This window comes from Microcaecilia unicolor, chromosome 3 (assembly GCF_901765095.1).
Source record: "Microcaecilia unicolor chromosome 3, aMicUni1.1, whole genome shotgun sequence".
NCBI lineage: Eukaryota > Metazoa > Chordata > Amphibia > Gymnophiona > Siphonopidae > Microcaecilia > Microcaecilia unicolor.
Window position 1 is genome coordinate 145697997 of NC_044033.1, and position 19503 is coordinate 145717499.

A 19503-nucleotide genomic window follows, 5' to 3' on the forward strand; every position below is an offset into this window, starting at 1 on the left:
GGAAAGGCTTAAGAGGTTAGGTCTCTTCAGCTTGAAGAAGACAGCTGAGGTCTACAAAATCCTGAGTGGAGTAGAACAGATAAATGTAAATTGATTGTTTACTCTTTCAAAAAGTACAAAGACTGGGGGACACTCCAGGAAATTACATGTTAATATTATTAAAACAAAATTTTTTTTTCACTCAACAAATAGTTAAGCTCTGGAACTTGTTGCTGGAGGATGTAGTAACAACCTTTCATGTATAAGTTTGGACAAGTTCTTGGGGAAAGCCACTACTTATTCCTGGCATCATTACATGACCGTTTTGAATACTGCTAGGTACTTATGACCTGGATTGGCCACTGTTGGAAGCAGGATACTGGGCTAGATGGACCATTGGTCTGACCCAGTATGGCTATTCCTATGTATTCACATTTTCTTCCTGCATGCCAAAAGTGGTGAATTTACAGCCTCCTTGTTTTGAAGAACTATTCGACAAGCAGAGAGATGATCATTGATCTCATTGGTATGGCTTTTTTCCGTGTGGAAGAAAGTGTAACAGTAAAATGAGGAATAGTGTGATTAGTGGCACATGAAGAGCCCTGCATATGATTAGGAGCTTTTTCAAGACGATTATAACAGAATCCTTTACGCTGGCAGGGCGGAGTAGTCATATGATCTTTGTGTGTGGATTGCTGACCACTTTCCTTTGGAAATTACTATTTACTGCACTTTGATATTCATATCAATGTGAAACATGTATTCATTCAGCAGTAGGCCCTGTCCTCCTTCCAGAATCCATCTCATATTTCAGATAGTGAAGCAAAAAATGAAATATTTCATGTGACGCCTTTCTCAGTAGGTAGCAGCTCTTCTAGCAGTAAGAATTCAGTTGTCCTGATCATATGCACTTACTAGATAATAGAAAATTGTTAACAAATAGAACTCACAATAGGTATGTTCATTAAAACATAAACTATAACAAAAAAAGAGAGTAAAAAAGTATGTCTGAAATTTGCACTCGCTTGTTGATGGAACCCAGACTTTATGCATGTGTGGTCTTTGAGGCTAGTATTTAAATGGTTTAGGCTTCCAACTTTGAGAGTTGGGCTCCTTAATTGGTTTCTTTGAGAATTCACTAGGATTGAGTGCCTAAACGTATGCCCAACATTTCACTAAATTCCTACATTTATGAGCCTGAAAAGTGATTGGCAATGGGCAGGTTTAGGATAGGGAAAACAGGAGCTTAACACTGATTTTCAGCACTAGGCATGTAAATTAGGCTTCTAAATCAAGGCAGGTGAGTGGTTGGCATAATTTTAAGAGCATAACTTTTAGAAACCTAAATTTAGGTGAATTTTAAGCTGAAAAGTTAAGCTACTAGATTTGACTGGTGATAGACAATTTTGTCTTTCAGATTTTGGTGCTCCCAGTATTGGACCCTTGTTTTTTGTGGTGGTGGTAAAATAAGAATATGTGTGAGTGTAGTCATTTGGACATCACAGGTTCCAGAGGAGATCCGGGAAATTATAGACTGGTGAGTCTGACATCGGTGCCAGGCAAAATGGTAGAGACTATTATAAAGAACAAAATTACAGAGCATATTCAAAAGCATGGATTAATGAGACAAAAGTCAACATGGATTTAGTGAAGGGAAATCTTGCCTCTACAATCTACTACATTTTCTTTGAAGGGGTGAACAAACATGTTGGTAAAGGTGAGCCAGTTGATATTGTGTATCTGGATTTTCAGAAGGCGTTTCACAAAGTACCTCATGAAAGACTCCAGAGGAAATTGGAGAGTCATGGGATAGGAGGTAATGTTCTATTGTGGATTAAAAACTGGTTAAAAGATAGAAAACAGGGAGTAGGGTTAAATGATCAGTATTCTTAATGCAGAAGGGTAGTTAGTGGGGTTCCCCAGGGCTCTGTGCTGGGACCGCTGCTTTTTAACATATTTATAAATGACCTAGAGATGGGAGTAACTAGTGAAGTAATTAAATTTGCTGATGACACAAAGTTATTCAAAGTCATTAAATCGTGGGAGGATTGTGAAAAATTACAAGAGGACCTTACGAGACTGGGAGTCTAAATGGCAGATGACATTTAATGTGAGCAAGTGCAAAATGATGCATGTGGGAAAGAGGATCCCGAATTATAGCTACGTCATGTAAGGTTCCACGTTAGGAGTCACAGACCAAGAAAAAGGGATCTAGGTGTCATCGTTGATGATATGTTGAAACCTTCTGCTCAGTGTGCTGCTGCGGCTAAGAATGCAAATAGAATGTTAGGTATTATTAGGAATAGAAAACAAAAATGAGGATGTTATAATGCCTTTGTATCGCTCCATGGTGCGACCGCACCTTGAATATTGTGTTCAATTCTGGTCGTCGCATCTCAAAAAAGATATAGTGAAATTAGAAAAGGTGCAGAGAAGGGCGACGAAAATGATAAAGGGGATGGGACGGCTTCCCTATGAGGAAAGGCTAAAGCGGCTAGGGCTCTTTAGCTTGGAGAAAAGAAGCTAAGGGGAGATATGATAGAGGTCTATAAAATAATGAGTGGAGTGAATGGGTAGATGTGAAGCGTCTGTTTACGCTTTCAAAAAATACTAGGACTAGGGGGCATGCGATGAAGCTACAATGTAGTAAATTTAAAACAAATCGAAGAAACTTCCTTCACTCAACGTGTAATTAAACTGTGGAATTCGTTGCCAGAGAATGTAGTAAGGTGGTTAGCTTAGTGGAATTTAAAAAAGGTTGGACAGCTTCCTAAAGAAAAGTCCATAGACTGTTATTAAATGGACTTGGTGAAAATCCACTGTTTCTGGGATAAGAGTATAGAATGTTTTGGTACTTTTTGGGGATCTTGCCAGGTATTTGTGACCTGGATTGGCCACTGTTGGAAACAGGATGCTGGGCTCGATGGACCTTTGGTCTTTCCAGTAGGCAATACTTATGTACTTATGTAGCTGCTTGTGAGGGGACTGAATTTAAACACCGCTATTTATTTTCTATATGCCTTGCTCAGCAACATGAAGAAATTACTTACTGGCTGACACTATTCTATTTTGCGTCTTTTAAAATGTTCTTAGCCTTCAAACTCATGGAAATCCTCTTTGGTTTACCAGCAGGTCCCAGACTTTCAGGACAGGCTGATCTGCTCCTGAGTTTACCCCACCGCTTGCGGGGACTTGTAGTCTGAGTTTGCTTAGGGAATGCAAGAGGGAGATTAGATAAAAGTCTCTGCCTACAGCATGGTAAAACTGAGACTGGTTCTCTATGTCTTGAAAATCTGGAGCCAGGCGGCATCCGTGACTGTCCGCACTGTTCTTGCTCTCACCTCAAGGAGGTATGGTTCTAAGACACATGTACCTTTGCACAAGTTAGAAAAAAAAAAAAGACCAAAAAACACCAGGGCAAAGAAGGACCACATTTTCTCCACTGAACTTTCAATGGGTTGCATCTAAATTTAATAGAGGCCCATGCTGCTTGAACTGCGGATTTGAAGATTCTTGTGCTACAAGATCTTTCCTAAAAGCTCATGTTTTTACAATGAAGAGGGTGTTTAATATTGATGAGTTGTGTTGCACTCTTGAAGTTGTTGAATCATGTACTATATATACCAACAGACTGAGAAATGTATTCTTAATGAGGAAAGTTGTAGATTGAGTGTTTGCTCACGTTGAAGTTAATTGGCAGAGCAGCATTAAAAATAAAGGGGATGTGATGGGGACGTGAGATATTTGAAACATGCAATAAGGCAAATGAATCAGAAGTGATTAAAGGCTGCTTAGAAGTGTTGGTGCATTGAAGAAGCAAAGTTTCTATCCCACTCATCGAGCAAATGTCTGAGCTGCGCACAATGTAAAATAGAAGGGCAGAATAGGAAACTGAGAATAAGATTAAAGAGGGGAAAGGGAAAAATACATTTTTCAATAGAGGCAAGGGGGAGGGGAAAAGTAGTATCAACTGTGTAGCTCAGGCCCACACTGGTCATACCCCACTAGCAATGGTAGCCATCAGTAAAAAGGATGGTTTCAGGTTCATCTTAAATTTTTGTAGAGAATTTTGGAGCCTTAAGTTGTTACAGCAGCAGATTCTAGAGCTCCAGACCCTGAACTGATCGTCTTATGGTGGCATCTGTGATTTCTCTGTTGGGATGATCCAAGTGATCTAGACCAGTGTTTCCCAAGCTGGTCCTGGAGTACTGCCCTTGCCAGTCAGGTTTTTAGGATATCCACAATGAATATGCATGAGATAGATTTGCATACACTGCCTCCATTGTATGCAAATCTCTTTCATGCATATTCACTGTGGATATCATGAAAATCTGACTGGCAAGGGGGGTACTCCAGGTCTGACTTGGGAAACACTGTTCTAGCTGGACAATACTGAGTTAGATATTAAGCAAGAAATAGAGGGACATGGATGGTCAGAAATGTAAGAGGTGGATCTGGAGGAAAGTATAATTTGTGTTGTGTTGTCTGGATAGAATTTGAACACCAGCCCAACAGGAAGCAAACCTGGTGTGTGTGTATGTGAAGTTAGCTGTGAAGCCTCATTTGTTCATGGCCCACCTCTTTCGGTAGGAGATTTTGTCAAGCCTTTTGTGCTCGCTGCATCTTTCGGATATGTCCAGATTGTACCATGTTTGATTTTGTGATGCATCTCACTATCATCTGAAATACATACTACTATGAGATCCCTTACTTTAAATGTATTTTTTCCTCTCTCATTTTAAAGTCCTGTTGTCACTTGGTGTGTAATATAAAAGTACATGCTAGTTTGTCTGCTGTTGCTGTACAGTCCTTGACGCACTTTGATCATTATAATCAGAGTATAACACTGCAGTTCTCTTGTGTGGGTAAATGTCAACTAATTAATATATCTGCCAGACCAAACTGGTAATTTTAAGGGGCTAACATCTAAAATCACTTCCCCCTCACTGCTTTCAGTCCCTTTAAAAGTCTCCCCCATCCTCTCTCGTTCTCTCCCCTGTACCTTATTCCCACTGTTCACATTTCCTTCCTAATACTCTTCTCTCATTTTGATCTCCTTGCTGGTAAAATAGCATTTCAACTCTGGTAGACATGAAGGTCACTTGAGTTGACCTGCTGTTGCTGCCTTTTGAAGTTAATAAAAATAAAACAAAATATAAAATGATGCCTTTTGATTAAGACTAACTCAATAAATTTTTTTGATTAGCCCCACATCCCAGAGCAGGCCCGAAAATGAGCTGCTAGTTCCACTGTCGGAGCATTCATTTCTTGGTACTGGAGAAGTCCTCTGAAAAGCTTCCCAAGGGAAACTTCTTTACTGGCTATGTGCTACCTCAATTAATTTTAAATGACAAGAATGCAATTTAACTTGACATTTTCTAACTACCTCTTCCACATGGGAGCTCTTAGGAGTCTCAGCCTAGTTTCATATTAGGAAGACACTTTCACATTTCATGATGTGAGCTCAAGTATGATTCCAACTGCAAGAGTGGCAGTAATGCAGGTAAGTGCCTAGGTGCATTGATGGGTGAGAGAACTTGTCTACATTTTTAATTGCTTAAGTTAACACTGCTATTTCCTTTCCTTGATCACAAAAAAAAAGTGTTTTTTTTTTCCAAATCTATCTCTAATGTCTCCCTTTTTGGTATTTGCTTTTTAAGGCAAAGTTCGGTGGCAGGACTTTGATCAGGAGGAATATGTTGGTGTTACTGTGGTTCGACCTGGCCAGGACCCATATGCCCGTAACAAATTCAATCAAGTAGAAAGTGACAAACTGCGTATGGACAGGAATGTGCCTGATACCAGACATGATCAGTAAGTAGGCAACAGAGAGGTGACTTGTAAAACACACACAAACTAAGGATGTATATTTGTTAATATGATTTTTGGTTAATTAGTGTGCCTTAAAAAAATCTATGGGTCCTTTTACTACTACTACTTATCATTTCTATAGTGCTACTAGACTTATGCAGCGCTGTACACTGGACATAGAGAGAGACAGTCCCTGCTCGACAGAGCTTACAATCTAATTAGGACAGACAAACAGCTTTTACTAAGCTGGGTAACAAATGGCCTTATTGCACCCTTATGGGAACTATTATTACCGTGGCTGTAAAAACCCAATTTTTTTTGTCAATTAATGCCATGCACTAATGCCCACTTTAACAAAATCACTATGGGATCTCTTAGCATCTGTTTTGTAGGTGATAAGGACTCCTGTGTTATCCATGTGCTAACTAGTTGGCGCATAGTAATGTGGATGTGCTAACTGGTTAGCAGAGGAGTGCACACATTCTACCCCTGACAGATCTCTTAAAAAAACAAAAATTTGTCAAGCGCACATCCCAAAATTGGGGCCCTGTTTACTAAGTTGCGCTAGAGGTGCGTTAGCGTTTGTAGTGCGCACTGTGTAGGTGCCCACAGTATTCCTGCACTCACCTGGGAGTTGGGGGCTCCATGGGAGTACCTGTTCTGGGCAGGAAAGAATCCCACTCTTTCCTGCCTGGCCTGCTGTCACTTCTCTTTGACTCGTGCCACCGCTTTACCAAATGACCACCAAGTCTTCTTGCAGCAGTCAACCCACAATTCAAAGGTGTGATTTGTGTCCTGCTGAATTTGTACTCTGAGTCAAGGCTCTCGTTAATATACAATGCTACCCCTCCACCAGTCCGGTCCACCCATAGTCCAGCTTAGTAAACATAGGCAGAGATGACAAGACAGGAAGGAGTGGGAAACCAAGGGAAAGAGCCTCCCCTATACAGGGGATTACAGAGAAGATGGTTTCACAGCCAGCATAGAAAAAACTGGTACAATAGACATCTGTAGATTCTGTTAAAAAATTTTAAAAAGAGAGCTGGAAACAGTTACTCATCTTGTAGCTGGCTGCAAAGTATTGATGGTGGAAAATTTAAATACAGAATGGCACAACAAGGTGGCACATCCATTCACTGAAAACTTTGTAAATATTACAGCATCTCTGTATTGGAAAAGCACTTGGACTGCATTCATTCCTTTTCTTAAAGAGGCCATGCATTCTAAGAAATTAGAACTACCTCTTTAAAGGATGGGATAGCCAGAGTTCTTGTTTAATTTGACCATAATGTGTGTGAGGGCTGATACTAGGAAATCTTGCCTTGCAAATGTTCTGCTGTAGTAATGCTTACACATGGAACGCTAGACAGTGGATCTTAAATTTCGCCCTCTGTGAATTCAGGAGCCAGTGCAAGGCTCTTTAGGGGCATTGTCTCCGTATGGGTTGTTTTTGCTCATACTATGACAATAATGAACTTCACTCTTAAGCTAGGATATTGTAGAATATGATCTTAGTCTCTCAAACTTATTGCTAACGCTCACCATAGCACTTACATCATGTCAAAGAGAACTTCTCTCTGGAGTTCTTAAGATGTGACATGCATAAGAAACCTATCCACATGTGCTTGGAAATTCTTCTTAATCAAGTCTGTGGCACCCAAAATGATGGGAAAGTTCTGTATTTTTTTTTTATAACAATTTCTTGGTACTTGAGGATCTCTGTCTCTCCACATGATTCAGAGTAATCACTTGAGACTGACACCTCTATGATCAACGTTGTTTTGGTGTTTTTCTCTTTTACCACTGTCTGGTTACCTTGCATATAGTTTTATATCGGTCGGCATGGGAACGTTCCAGATGATCATAATTTCTTCATCCTTCATAATAATGTTAGGATCACAGTCCCAGTGCTTTTCCAATACAGAGATGCTGTAATATTTACAAAGTTTTCAGTGAATGGATGTGCCACCTTGTTGTGCCATTCTGTATTTAAATTTTCCGCCATCAATACTTCGCAGCCAGCTACAAGATGAGTAACTGTTTCCAGCTCTCTTTTTAAAATTTTTTAACAGAATCTACAGATGTCTATTGTACCAGTTTTTTCTATGCTGGCTGTGAAACCATCTTCTCTGTAATCCCCTGTATAGGGGAGGCTCTTTCCTTTGGTTTCCCACTCCTTCCTATCTTGTCATCTCTGCCTATGTTTACTAAGCTGGACTATGGGCGTGTTAGCGTTTTTAACGCACCCAAAGAAATATATAGGCGCATTAGCGTTTAATGCGCCTTCAATTTAAAGGTGCGTTAGAAATGCTAGCGTACCTTAGTAAACATACCCCCCATGTCTTGGATTACTTGTAACTAGGATTGTACCAAATATATGCATTCTATTCGGCCTCGAATAGTTCACTGAATATATTATTTGTATTCGGCCAAATAGTGATTAAAATTCGAATACGAATAATCCGGGGCTGTATTGTGCTAAATCCTTCTGAAATAAACACTTGATGTCTGATTTCATGTTGTTTCTTTTATTATTATGTTAAAGCTCAGTGTCCATTATTCGTATTTGGCCGGATAATGTTTTTCATTATTCGTAATTCAACCAAATAGTAAAATATCCTATTCGGTACAGCTCTACTTGTAATCTTTTCGCCAAGTACTTAAACAAGCCATCATTATTCAAGTTGCGGTAATCCACTTGGCTCACATCTACCGGTTGCATTACTGTCCTCAGATCACTTGATCTTAAAAAGGGGCACAGTTGCAACAGCAGCCACAACCGGCCATAGGCCTTCTTGCTGACCGCCTTAACCTGACTTTCCAGTGTTAACATGGAGTCCAACAGAATTCCCAAACTCCTCACATCTACTTCCACCTTGTGTGGCACCCTCTCAAATCAATTCTGGGAAATCGTCTTGTGGAAGGGTATTACCTACTCAGAGCTTCTTTGTCTTCTCTGTATTTAAGCATGTTTGTTTCCATCTAGGCTGTTATGACAGATGTACATCTGACAAAAGTACAGTGAGGCTTCCCAATACATTGCAATTGGGGAAAAAAATTCTGTATATCATCCACATTTACATATGCCATCAAACTCAAGGTCTTATTAAGTGGGCCAAAGGGCTGAAAGTGCGCATTAAACAAGATGGGAAATATTGGTGACCTTTGAGAACCCCTGCGTCTTTAACTGTTGGGAATACTGCTTTTCTGTTTGCTGCTAGCACCCTTTGGTGCCTCAATACACAACCTCTCAGCTGGTATAAAAAATCTATTTGATCATGGGATCAGATTGAGGAATATGAGTAACCCTGAACTACTTTGATCCATTCATGATCACATATCAACCAGGGAAACATATATGGTCTGAATGCTAAGGCTATACTGAAAGCCAGATTATGCATCCAAACCAACAGCAAGGGCCAAGAATCCTGTGATTATGCAGCAATAGTAGATTCAGTCAAGTTTACCATAGTCATCAAATTAGAAAACTGCTACAGAAAGTAGCATCCAGCATCTTTTTATTAAAAACAGCCTAAACGTTGCTCATTTGAACTCATCTGGCATCCGTCTCCTGGGTGAGCGATGCATTCAGCAAAGCCATCACACTGTCTGTCAGAGCTTGTAACATATGAAGGACACAGATCAATAAACATACTCCTTCCCAGTCTCCATAAACAGTTTTTCACCTGCCTGCATCTTTTAAAATGAGCAAAATGGTGTTCCTGTCGTATCTCATACAGTCCCTATATATTAAGTAACTCTGGGCTGGTGACCTGTTTCTATAGAGGTTAATTTTCCTCTTCAGATTTGCATTTTGGAATCTGTTTCTGTTTTGTTTGCTAGTTGGAAATCTTGTCCATCCAAATGCGGTAATGTGTACCACATGCGTCGTGGATGCTTAGAGCAAGCCCGTGCATATCAAATTTGGCTTTAGTTCACATCTTTTCAATTTTAGCTCTAGGCAAGTTATATTCGGGTATGGGAAGTATTTTCCTATCTACAGTGGGCTTGCAGTCTGTACTCAAGGCAATGGAGGGTTCAGTGACTTGTCCAAGGTGACAAGGAGAGGCAGTGGGATTTCAGTACTGGCTTCCCTGGTTCTCAGCCTGCATCTCTAACTATTAGGCTGGTCCTCCACTCTAAGGAGAGAGCTGTCTGAGTAACAGAAGCTCATGCTGGTCTAGCTGCTGCTTCTGATATCAGACCCTAGAGGGAGTGTCAGTAGGGGAGCTGGAGGAACACTGGCCATCCATGTTCTTGCTTCTGCTTGTTGCTGCCTCTGGTCTGCACCTTTTAATTCTGTGAGCTTCTGTAGCTAGGGGAGAGGGGATGGGAGTCAGTTTATTTATCGTGTAGAAAATGTACATTCAAAATATTAAGTGCAACCCAGCATTAAAAGTCAGAATAACAATAATTAGTAAAAATGAGGAGAAATAAGACTCTTCCCACATTCATATTCCAGAAATACCCATCTTAATGTTTGCCTCCCCAAAATTCCTCATCTTCTGTTCAAATAGGACAGTGCAAACTACTTGTCCTTCACATAAACTCCATTTAATTAGAAGGAAAGAGAAATGATTTTAACCCCTTTCTAAAAGAAAATACTAGATTATGTCTAGTTTTTAAGTGCAATGCTAACTTATTCCAGATCTTGGACCCAATAACACTAAAAGCTAGTTCTGCAAGCAACCTTCTGGCATCTCTCCAGTGCATGTCTTCTCCTGTGAGGATCTCAAATGACTTACAGGCACATAAGATTTTACTCTGTCCTTTAAATATGTTGTTTTTTTTGTGTATTAAGTACTTTTTAAATTAATTGTACTTACTTTTATAGCCATCTTTCATCAGAAGCCAGTGTAATTTTTGCAACAAAAGACGGGCGCGCTCTCCTTCTCTTCCCTCTTAAAAACATCCTTCATTGCATTCTAGATAATCTGTTGTTATCTTTTATATTTAACCAACAAACCCACATGTAACATTCACACGCCACTGTTCACTTGATTTAGCAGCTACTTTACAACTTTTTTGGCGGTGGGTTCTATTCTATTAACTCTTACTGTAGTACATGCATTGGAATGTATAATTACCCGTGCTCTTGACTAGTAACGGCATGTGTACAGGATATTAAATGTTTTCTGTGGTTAAGGATAATAAGAGCAAGCTGAATTGTATAGAGAACAGGGAATATTTTCCACTTCATTTTCCATTGCCAGCGGGATTGGCCATATTAATGTATAAATTAGGAAGACATTTGAATAAGCATGTTATAAATAAATATGCTCAACCAATAAGCCGCTCCAAATCCACCTTACAAATATCCAGTCTCCAGATTCCCTAAGCAAATAGCTTTCTAAGCTTTGCTGTTTAGAACTTTAAGTTTCTATTTGAAGTTCTTGCTTGAGTAACTCGCATTTATTTCAACTACCTTGATCTATGATGATTTTCTAAAATTTCTTCCCAGATAAACTAACCAGGTCAACCTTAAAATACCTGATGCTATTAAGATCAAAATAGCAAAATGGAGGCAATCGGATTAATTGGAGTGTCGTATATTAAATAGTATTTTTGTTTTGTTTTGTTTTTTCTGTTTAAGGTTTTTTGGTATTTCGGTGTGTTGAGAGTATGCTGGGAGAGTATATTATGATTCTTTCTGATTTGATGCAGTGGCCTTTGTTAATGCTGGGAATACATTATCTAATATGTCCCCTATACAGCCGTTCTCCAGGGAAAATCCCCCTCCCCCCAGAGAACAAATGGGGTGACCTGATGACTTGGCAGTGCTACTTTGTGAGAGATATTGTCATTCTATTGTCCTTTTCTACTTGAATATATCTTAAGTTGACAGACCACTAAAAGGGACAATGTTCCAAACTCTGGATGGGTGCAATGTCTGTAGGTACTCTTTCCCGTGAACTTTGTACCAGTTTTCAAGAGGAAACTACCCCCAGAAATTTGCACCTGTTTTTGCATGGCTACTTTTTCCTTTTTGCAGGTAACTCTTCTAAATTCCAGCTAGCATATATAGCTTTAATGAACACCTACTCACAGAAAATAGCTTGCTCTGTTCACCTCCAGCCATGGTGTCTCGAGTCTCTTGTCCATGTACAGGCTGATCATCAGATTTTAGCCAATAACTTCTGAATATTCTGTCTTGCAGCCTTGGAATCTGAAGGCTGCAGACCGGAACTGAATTGTGCTGTACAGCAACTATCTGAAGAGATCGGTCAAGTTTAATCCCAAAGACAAAGACACTTGCACATTACACTGCTATAGTCTTATAGGACAGGTAACATTGCAGCACTCAGGATTGTTTGAATACAAAAAGAGGTGCAGCAAAAGTCTTCATACCCCTATAAAGTTTTTACATTCTGCTGACTAAATAAGTTGGGAAAGCATGCAGAACATGGCTTATGGAATTCTTTCGAACTCCACTATATCCTCAGTCAGGTCTCATGTGCCGAGGCTTTTTCCAGAACTTTGTAATCATGAGCCCCCAATCTATAAACTCATTGACACCTTTGCATGATGACTGGGACCTCACAGCACCCCCTGCTGTGGCTGCCCCAGAGAGTAGAAGGCCTAAGCCAGGATTGAAGCTCACTTTAATGTTTGGAGCTGTCAGGAATGCTTTTCCACATAAATTAATGACACCACCTCAATCATGATGTCTTTTGCATATTGTGCTATGTCACTTATGCAGCTTAGTGACAGAAGCATGTGCAGATTACAAGACAACACTAAGTAGGAGGAAAAAAATGAAATCAGTTGGGTTAGAGTGGGCTTGTTCAATATGCTGTAGGTTTGTTATGTAGTAGACTTTATGATTTGAAAATAAAATATATGTATGTTGAGTCATATCTAGCATAACATTTTATTCTACACCTGTGGAATTTTCCTTTTTTTCCTTCAGTTTGAATGGCTTACTATGAACTGACTGTATTCACGGTCTCTCATCATGAATCGTTGATGATCATGCAGTTTACCACTGTGTAAAAATTTAGAGTTCTTCAGTGTGGTGTACTGTCTCGGGTCCCCTTTGATTGCTTAGGAACCTCTAGTTTCACGTTAATCCAGTTTGAAACTTGTGAGCAGTAGCAACCGTCAAGACTTTAGCCTTAGCTGCTGTGCATTCACACATCTTCCGTACACATTCACAATTTTATCATCTTGAAGGAAAATGCAAAGTGGCAAGTATATCTAACATTTACTTACTTCATCCTTGGATCACAAATGGCTGCACATTCAGGCTGCAATGGAGCTCCCTTGAGAAATGAAAGTACCAGTGGGGGGAGGGCATAGATTTAGAGGTGGATATGACATTCCAAGGAAGGGAGGAAGAAGTAAGGGGACTGAGAGAGAAATGAAAAAAAAAAATAGAAAATTCACAATAATTAGTGCATATAGCAAAGGTTTGGCTAGTTTGTGTTTTTGAATCATTTTTAAACCTAAGTTCCACCTGTCTTCCCTTGGCACATGTTTGCCTTCTAACAGCCTGGTTGGAGTTGCACAGTTGTGGATATTAAATGGAAGCTTTCTTAATCGGCCTGCAGCCCCAGGACCATACAGCTTAGGAATGAATGAATGCTCCCCATATGTTGCCTCACTAAGGGATCCTTTTACTAAACCACTCTAAAAAGCGGCTGGTGCTGCTGTCTGCATGTGGGTTTACTGTGTGCTGCAGCCACTTTTAGTGCGCCAGTAAAATGGCCGCATTTAGTATATCCCCATTAATGGCCACGTGCTAATTTCTCAGTGCGTGGCCATTACCACGGGGGCCCTGATTGGTGGTAGAGAACCAACAAAACCATTATAAACATCAAATAAACATTTGCAATATACAAAAGCAATATGAGATAAACAAAAAGCATAAACAAAAGCAATATGAGATTCCTTTCTGGGTTTTATTGCATTTTCTGAGGCAATGTAAAATGTTTCAAATGTGGGTGCTAGAGAGGAAGCTCTAAGCAGTCTCTTGCAACTTTTTGTGCTTTGGAGCAGTTTTCTTAATTGTTTATGTATGCTGAAAAGAAAGGGCAAGTCTCCCACTTACCCATCAGTGCCAGCTGCCTTATCAGTGACTGTTCCAGTGATGGGCTCCAGGGCTCAAAAGACCACTATGTGAGAGGAGGCACTGGGAGAAGTATTGTCCCTCCCGCTTGAGGCCAAAGTTAAATTTACCCAGAGATACAATACCCGCGTGAACTCTGGCAGTTTGGGGTCATATGCAGGTGAATTATTCTCTTACCGAGGTGGTGGATGCAAACTCCAGCATAGGGCCTGAGCAGCCTTTGGAAGTGCCAGTACATACCATATTGGGAAACGTAGCTCAGAAAGCTGTCGAGGGTCCAACTGGAGATATGCTAGAGGAGACTTTGTGCCTGGAGGTAGGGAGTTTTGAATGTTCAGCTTGCCTTGAGTAAATTGATATTACTTAACAAGCCTGCTGTGATAACCTCTGGGATGTTCTGGTGAAACTGGAGACTTCCTTGACTTAAGTTGCGGTTTTGTCTGGTTAGATTCAAAACTCTGCTACACAGATTAATGCTACACAGATTAATGCAAAGGTTTAATGTATTGGAAAGACAGACTAAGAAGTTTTCGGATATGCAAATTGCAGTTCTGAAAGAATGTGTTGTTTCATCATAAAACTGAGAATTTGGGTAATACTTTGAGGCATAAAAAATGGCATCAGAGAGGAAGCTTTAAGCAGTCTCTTTGGCTGAGTTTACCGTTTCCTCTTAACCCTAGAACGCATGACGTTAAAAATATACATATTAACGTCATGGGGGCCTTTTAGGCCCCCATGCACATAATGTAGAAAAACACACTTAAATAACTTTCACAAGTTTATTTCAAAATTGCTCAATAAAATATGAATAGTGGACAACATTTTAATTATAATTTTTCACAGAAAACACCAAAAAATCTTTTTTTTCCCAAATTTCATGAAAACAAACAAAAATGCATAGAAATCTATAGCAAACTAGCTGCAGCTACATTTTTATTCTAACTTTCTTTTCTATTATATTAGTCTTCCAAACAATTCTGACATGTTATTTTCAGAAGAGTGTTCTTTGCAAACAGTTTCCTTACAAGTGGAACAATATCGCTCAGTTTTCCTCTCTATGTTTCTTGGACACATGAAACAACGCTTTCGTTTTCTTTCTCCTGGCTCTGGAGTAATCTGAAACTGTACGCCACACCGTTTCATTGCTTCTTTAGTTTTCTTTGGCAAGCATTTCAAGTCGCTTCGCTCTATCATGTGAGGTATTACAAGTTCATGACAAAGGTCCTTCAAGAATAAGCGTCTCCTGTCCTTCCTCTGTGCATGAAATTCAGGATGAGTTTCTGTATAAATAATGAATGAATTTAGGGCTGCTACATCAAGCATATTTGAAAATAGTACTACAGGCCATCGTTTTGTTTGCCTCTTACACGAATATTCTCCCACCATCTCATCCATTTTATCTACACCTCCTTTGTTGCACGTAATGCAGGATGATTTCTGGTTTCAATTTTTGGTTATTGCTGTCAACACTGCAATCGTGATGCATGGTACTGAGTAAAATTACAGATTTCTCCTTCTTTGCCTTGTAAGATACCAAAGTCGCTTTGTTATTGAATCCAAAGACACTCTCATAAAGTGCTCGCTGACGATTGTGTTTGAGTGCTGCTGGAATTTCTCGTCTGTTTTGCTTTATAGTACCAACAAGTGTAATAGCTTTTGCAAGCAGAAAATTGCCTAGTTCAACATTGGTGAAATAATTGTCCATGGTGATGTATCTACCTGAATTGAATATTGGAACAGCAAGAGTTTTGACTATTTCAGACCCCAGATCCTTCTGTACTGGTGCACCAACCTCTTTGCCACAGTAGATTACGCCATTTATGCCATAATAATTTGCAGAATCACACATCCAGAAGATTTTTATACCGTACTTGGCTGGCTTGCTGGGCATGTATTGTATGAATTTGCAGCGTCCTCTGAACGGTACAAGTTGCTCATCTACAGTAACATTAGTACTAGGATTGTAAAGTTTTGTGCAATTTTTGATAAATATGTTCCAGATATAACTGATAGGGGCTAATTTGTCTGTTTCAAACCTCGCTGCACGAGTTCGCTTATCATCAAAGCGAATGATCCTTCTAATTTCCTTATATCTGCCCACTGACATTGTCGCCTTATAGTGTGGATCAGAAAGTGGGTCCAGAAATAATTCTCGTATTGGGACATCATACGATTTTTGACTCCCTGCCAGCAGGAAAAGTCCAATATATGCATAAAGTTCCTCTTTTGAGATATTTTTCCAGGACTTATTTTTTGCTGAAGCGATACGTCTTCCTTCTAGGTTTGAACATAATAGGACCTCTTCTGCAATATTGTCAGAAAAATAAGTACAGAATACATCTTTAGGGGTAAAGTAACTGGGACTTCCCACAGCTCCTTGAGCCTGTCTCACAATATTGTGTATTGGAGTACGTCCGACTAATGTAGGATTACTGTCCCAAAAAACATTCGTTTGGATGTTCTACTTATCACTTCTTGAGGATCCACTAGATTCACTTCTTCATCATCAGAAGAATCACTGGATGAGGATGTTTGATTAGCTGGTGGCAGATATTCTTCATCAGACAAAGATAGTTCACTTTCATCATCGCTTTGAAACATAATCGCTTCAATCTCTTGGTCAGTCAGACACTTGGAGGAAGACTGTGCCATTGCTGACTAGATGTTAGAAAATGAACAGATTTCCTCTCAACAGCTTATCTTATCACAGGTCCTTCAGCAATTAGCTCACAGTGTATACTGTCCTCAGTGTTCAGAGGACCTGAGGTGATGTCATGGCCTTATCACTCCCTCCAAAAATCACATGACATCCTCACATGTTATTATCCACACCCTGGCCCCTCCACCAGCATTACTGAGTACAAATAAAGTAACTTGAGACACAAACACTTCTGAGAACATGATAAAAACAGCGGGGGCCTAAAAGGCCCCCAATTCGTATACAGATGTAGTTTTCACCAAACAAGCATTGTTACACCATAATGCCTATGAAAAAAAATTATATGAACAACTGGATATTATCAACAATGACATACTTAAGTAATACCTTGAGTTTCAAAATTCTAACTAAAGTAATTTTGCAGATAATAGCAAAAATGTAAGCATGCGTTCTAGGGTTAAAGAACTGCTTCCTGAATATTTATTGATGCGGGAAAGAAAAGGCAAGTCTCATCTTTCTGTGTAGACTGCTGTACCAGTGACTGGTCTGATAGATCGCTTCACTGTTCCAGTGATGGCCTCCAGGGCTCAAGCTACACTGCAAGAGGAAGTGCTAGGAGGAGTCGTGCCCTTCCCACTTGAGGCTGATGTTACTGTCAGCTTGGAAGTACTCTTCTACTGAGGTGTTGGCTGAAACTCCAGTGTAGTGCCTGTATGTCCTGAAGAACTGCCGATACAAACAACATCGGAAGATGGTTGTTCAGGAGGCTGATGAGTCGGACTGGATGTGTGCTGAGTGGGTTGGGGGGGGCTGTAATGTTCAGCTCACTTGCTTGATAAACCTGCAGTTACCACTTCAGACAGTCTCTGGGATGCCCTGGTGAAACTGGAAACCTCCCTAACTCAGGTGTGTGGTTTTGTCTGGACAAATTCAGAAATCTGCTACACAGATTAATGTCTTAAAATAGAAAGATGTATTAGTAGAGAAGAGGTTGGAAATACTAGGAGACGCTAAGTAATGTCCTGATAAGCAAGTTGCAATTAAGGATAAAGTGTTGCTGTATCATAAAATTGTCTTGGTCAGCCCCACTGTGTTTGTTTTGCCTTGTCTGTTGATTCACCAGATTTCAGTGGATATATTTTCTGGTAAGAGGCAAAAGCCTGACATCTGTTTGGGATCATTGGATTTTAGTCTGTGACTGCTCTCTGCATATGTTTTATGGTATTGATTTTAGCCTTTGAGATAATGATTTTCTGTTTTTTTCCTTGTTTGTGACTTTTTGTAATGATTTTTTTTTTCTTATGGCAAATTTTCTCTTTTGGTCAATAGTGGCGTCAGCAAGGGTTTTTGTGCTACAGTTTTTCTTATGTTCAAAGGGAAGATGTTTGTGCATTCCATGCATCTAATCTTTTCACATCTGTTATTTTCCTTCTTATTTCTAGTTTTATTTGCTCTGATTTTTAGTGCTCTAACAGCCTTCCCCATGTCGCACAAGATATTTCTTGGCACCCCAACGTTCTCATTTAGCTTAAAATGTTCACATAAGCAGTGTGCAGTTCTTGCTAGGCTCATTTTCTTTTAATAGGGAATTACCTAATATTCATTTTTTTCTGATACAGTGCATGAGACCTCATAGAGTACAGTGAGACAACCCAACCATGTGGGTGCATGATCTGACCAAGTTATGGGACCGATTCAAGGGCAAGATTTACTAAAGTGCGTTAGTGCATACTAACACCACTAATACACATTTTTTCCTTTATTTGATTTTCTAAAGTGTACATAACTGATGTACAAAAAAACTACAAGAATGGTGTAGTAGAAACCGAGAAAAAAACGACCAGGAAACAATTTTTCTAAACATTCCCATCATGCCCTCGTCAAGAAAAGAAGCAGTTACAAAAAAAAAAAAGAAAAGGGAATAAACTAGAAAGAAAATAATTAGGTCCTAACCCAATTAATACTACATAGCTATAGCTATATAGCAGTTACTTTCCAAATCTTAGACATTATTTCTCGTGCCCTTTAAGAAATTGCTCCAGTTGTAGAGGATCCCCCCCCCCCAAAAAAAAATATTCTTTGCCGTAAAAGTAAGCAAATGCTTGCAAGGATAATTCAGAAAAAAGGAGGTCCTTAGGGCTAGCACCCTAGATTTAAAAGCTAAAAGAGCTTTACATCTAAGTTGAGTTGCCCTGTAAACATCTGGAAAATATAAATTTTGGCACAAAAAATTGATCTTTTTTTATGAAAATATTGTTTCATAATCAGGGACTTATCTTTTTCACTGCTAAAGGTTACCAGCAAAGTAGATCTTGTAGAAATAAAGCGTCCTGTGTAGTCTTACGTTTTCCTGGAAAATAGTATTAGAAATCAATATATTATCAGCTGTAGCTAAACCTAAAATCTTTTAGGTATTTCCTGAGCAAAATCTTAGAGGATAACAAACTTACAAGGAAAATTCAGGATACACAGGTTTCTCACTCTACTATAACATTTTCCATCATTTCTAACTTTAAGTGAATATTATGAGAGACTTTAATACCAGAGGCAGAAGTAGCCTGTAGAGTTAGTCAGCTGCGTTTCTATGGCTGTTAAACGTTTATCCAATATATCTATATTAGAGTTCACACTAGTTAATTTCTCCACCACCTCTTTGGGAAAAAGTCACATTTTGAGAAATAAAATAGCTTGTACCATCCCCTCCACGCGCTGATTTGAATCCCATAAATCCTTCAAGGTAATGTCCTGATTATCCCTTTTTGCAGAACCTTTTCTAAAGATCTATTAAATCCTTGAGAGGTTCCACCAGGATTTCTGTGAGCTCCCTCAGTATTCTGAGATGTATCCTATCTGTCCCCATAGCTTTGTTTGAAGAGAAGTATTTGTTTAGCATGTTTGCTTTATCCTCATCACTCTCCACATAGCTGTTCTCAGCATCTTTCAGTCTTAAACTAGTAGCCTAGTAGTTAGAGCACCAGTCTTGACA

The 19503-nt window shown here is 39.5% G+C and overlaps 1 protein-coding gene across 1 annotated transcript in view; it reads left to right on the top strand.

Moving 5' to 3' along the window:
• Positions 1 to 19503, top strand: part of GALNT2 (polypeptide N-acetylgalactosaminyltransferase 2) — a 483612-nt gene that overhangs the window by 194006 nt on the left and 270103 nt on the right. Inside the window, 1 exon segment of the mRNA XM_030196432.1 lies at positions 5640 to 5793. Within this exon segment, the coding sequence (XP_030052292.1) occupies positions 5640 to 5793 (154 nt within the window).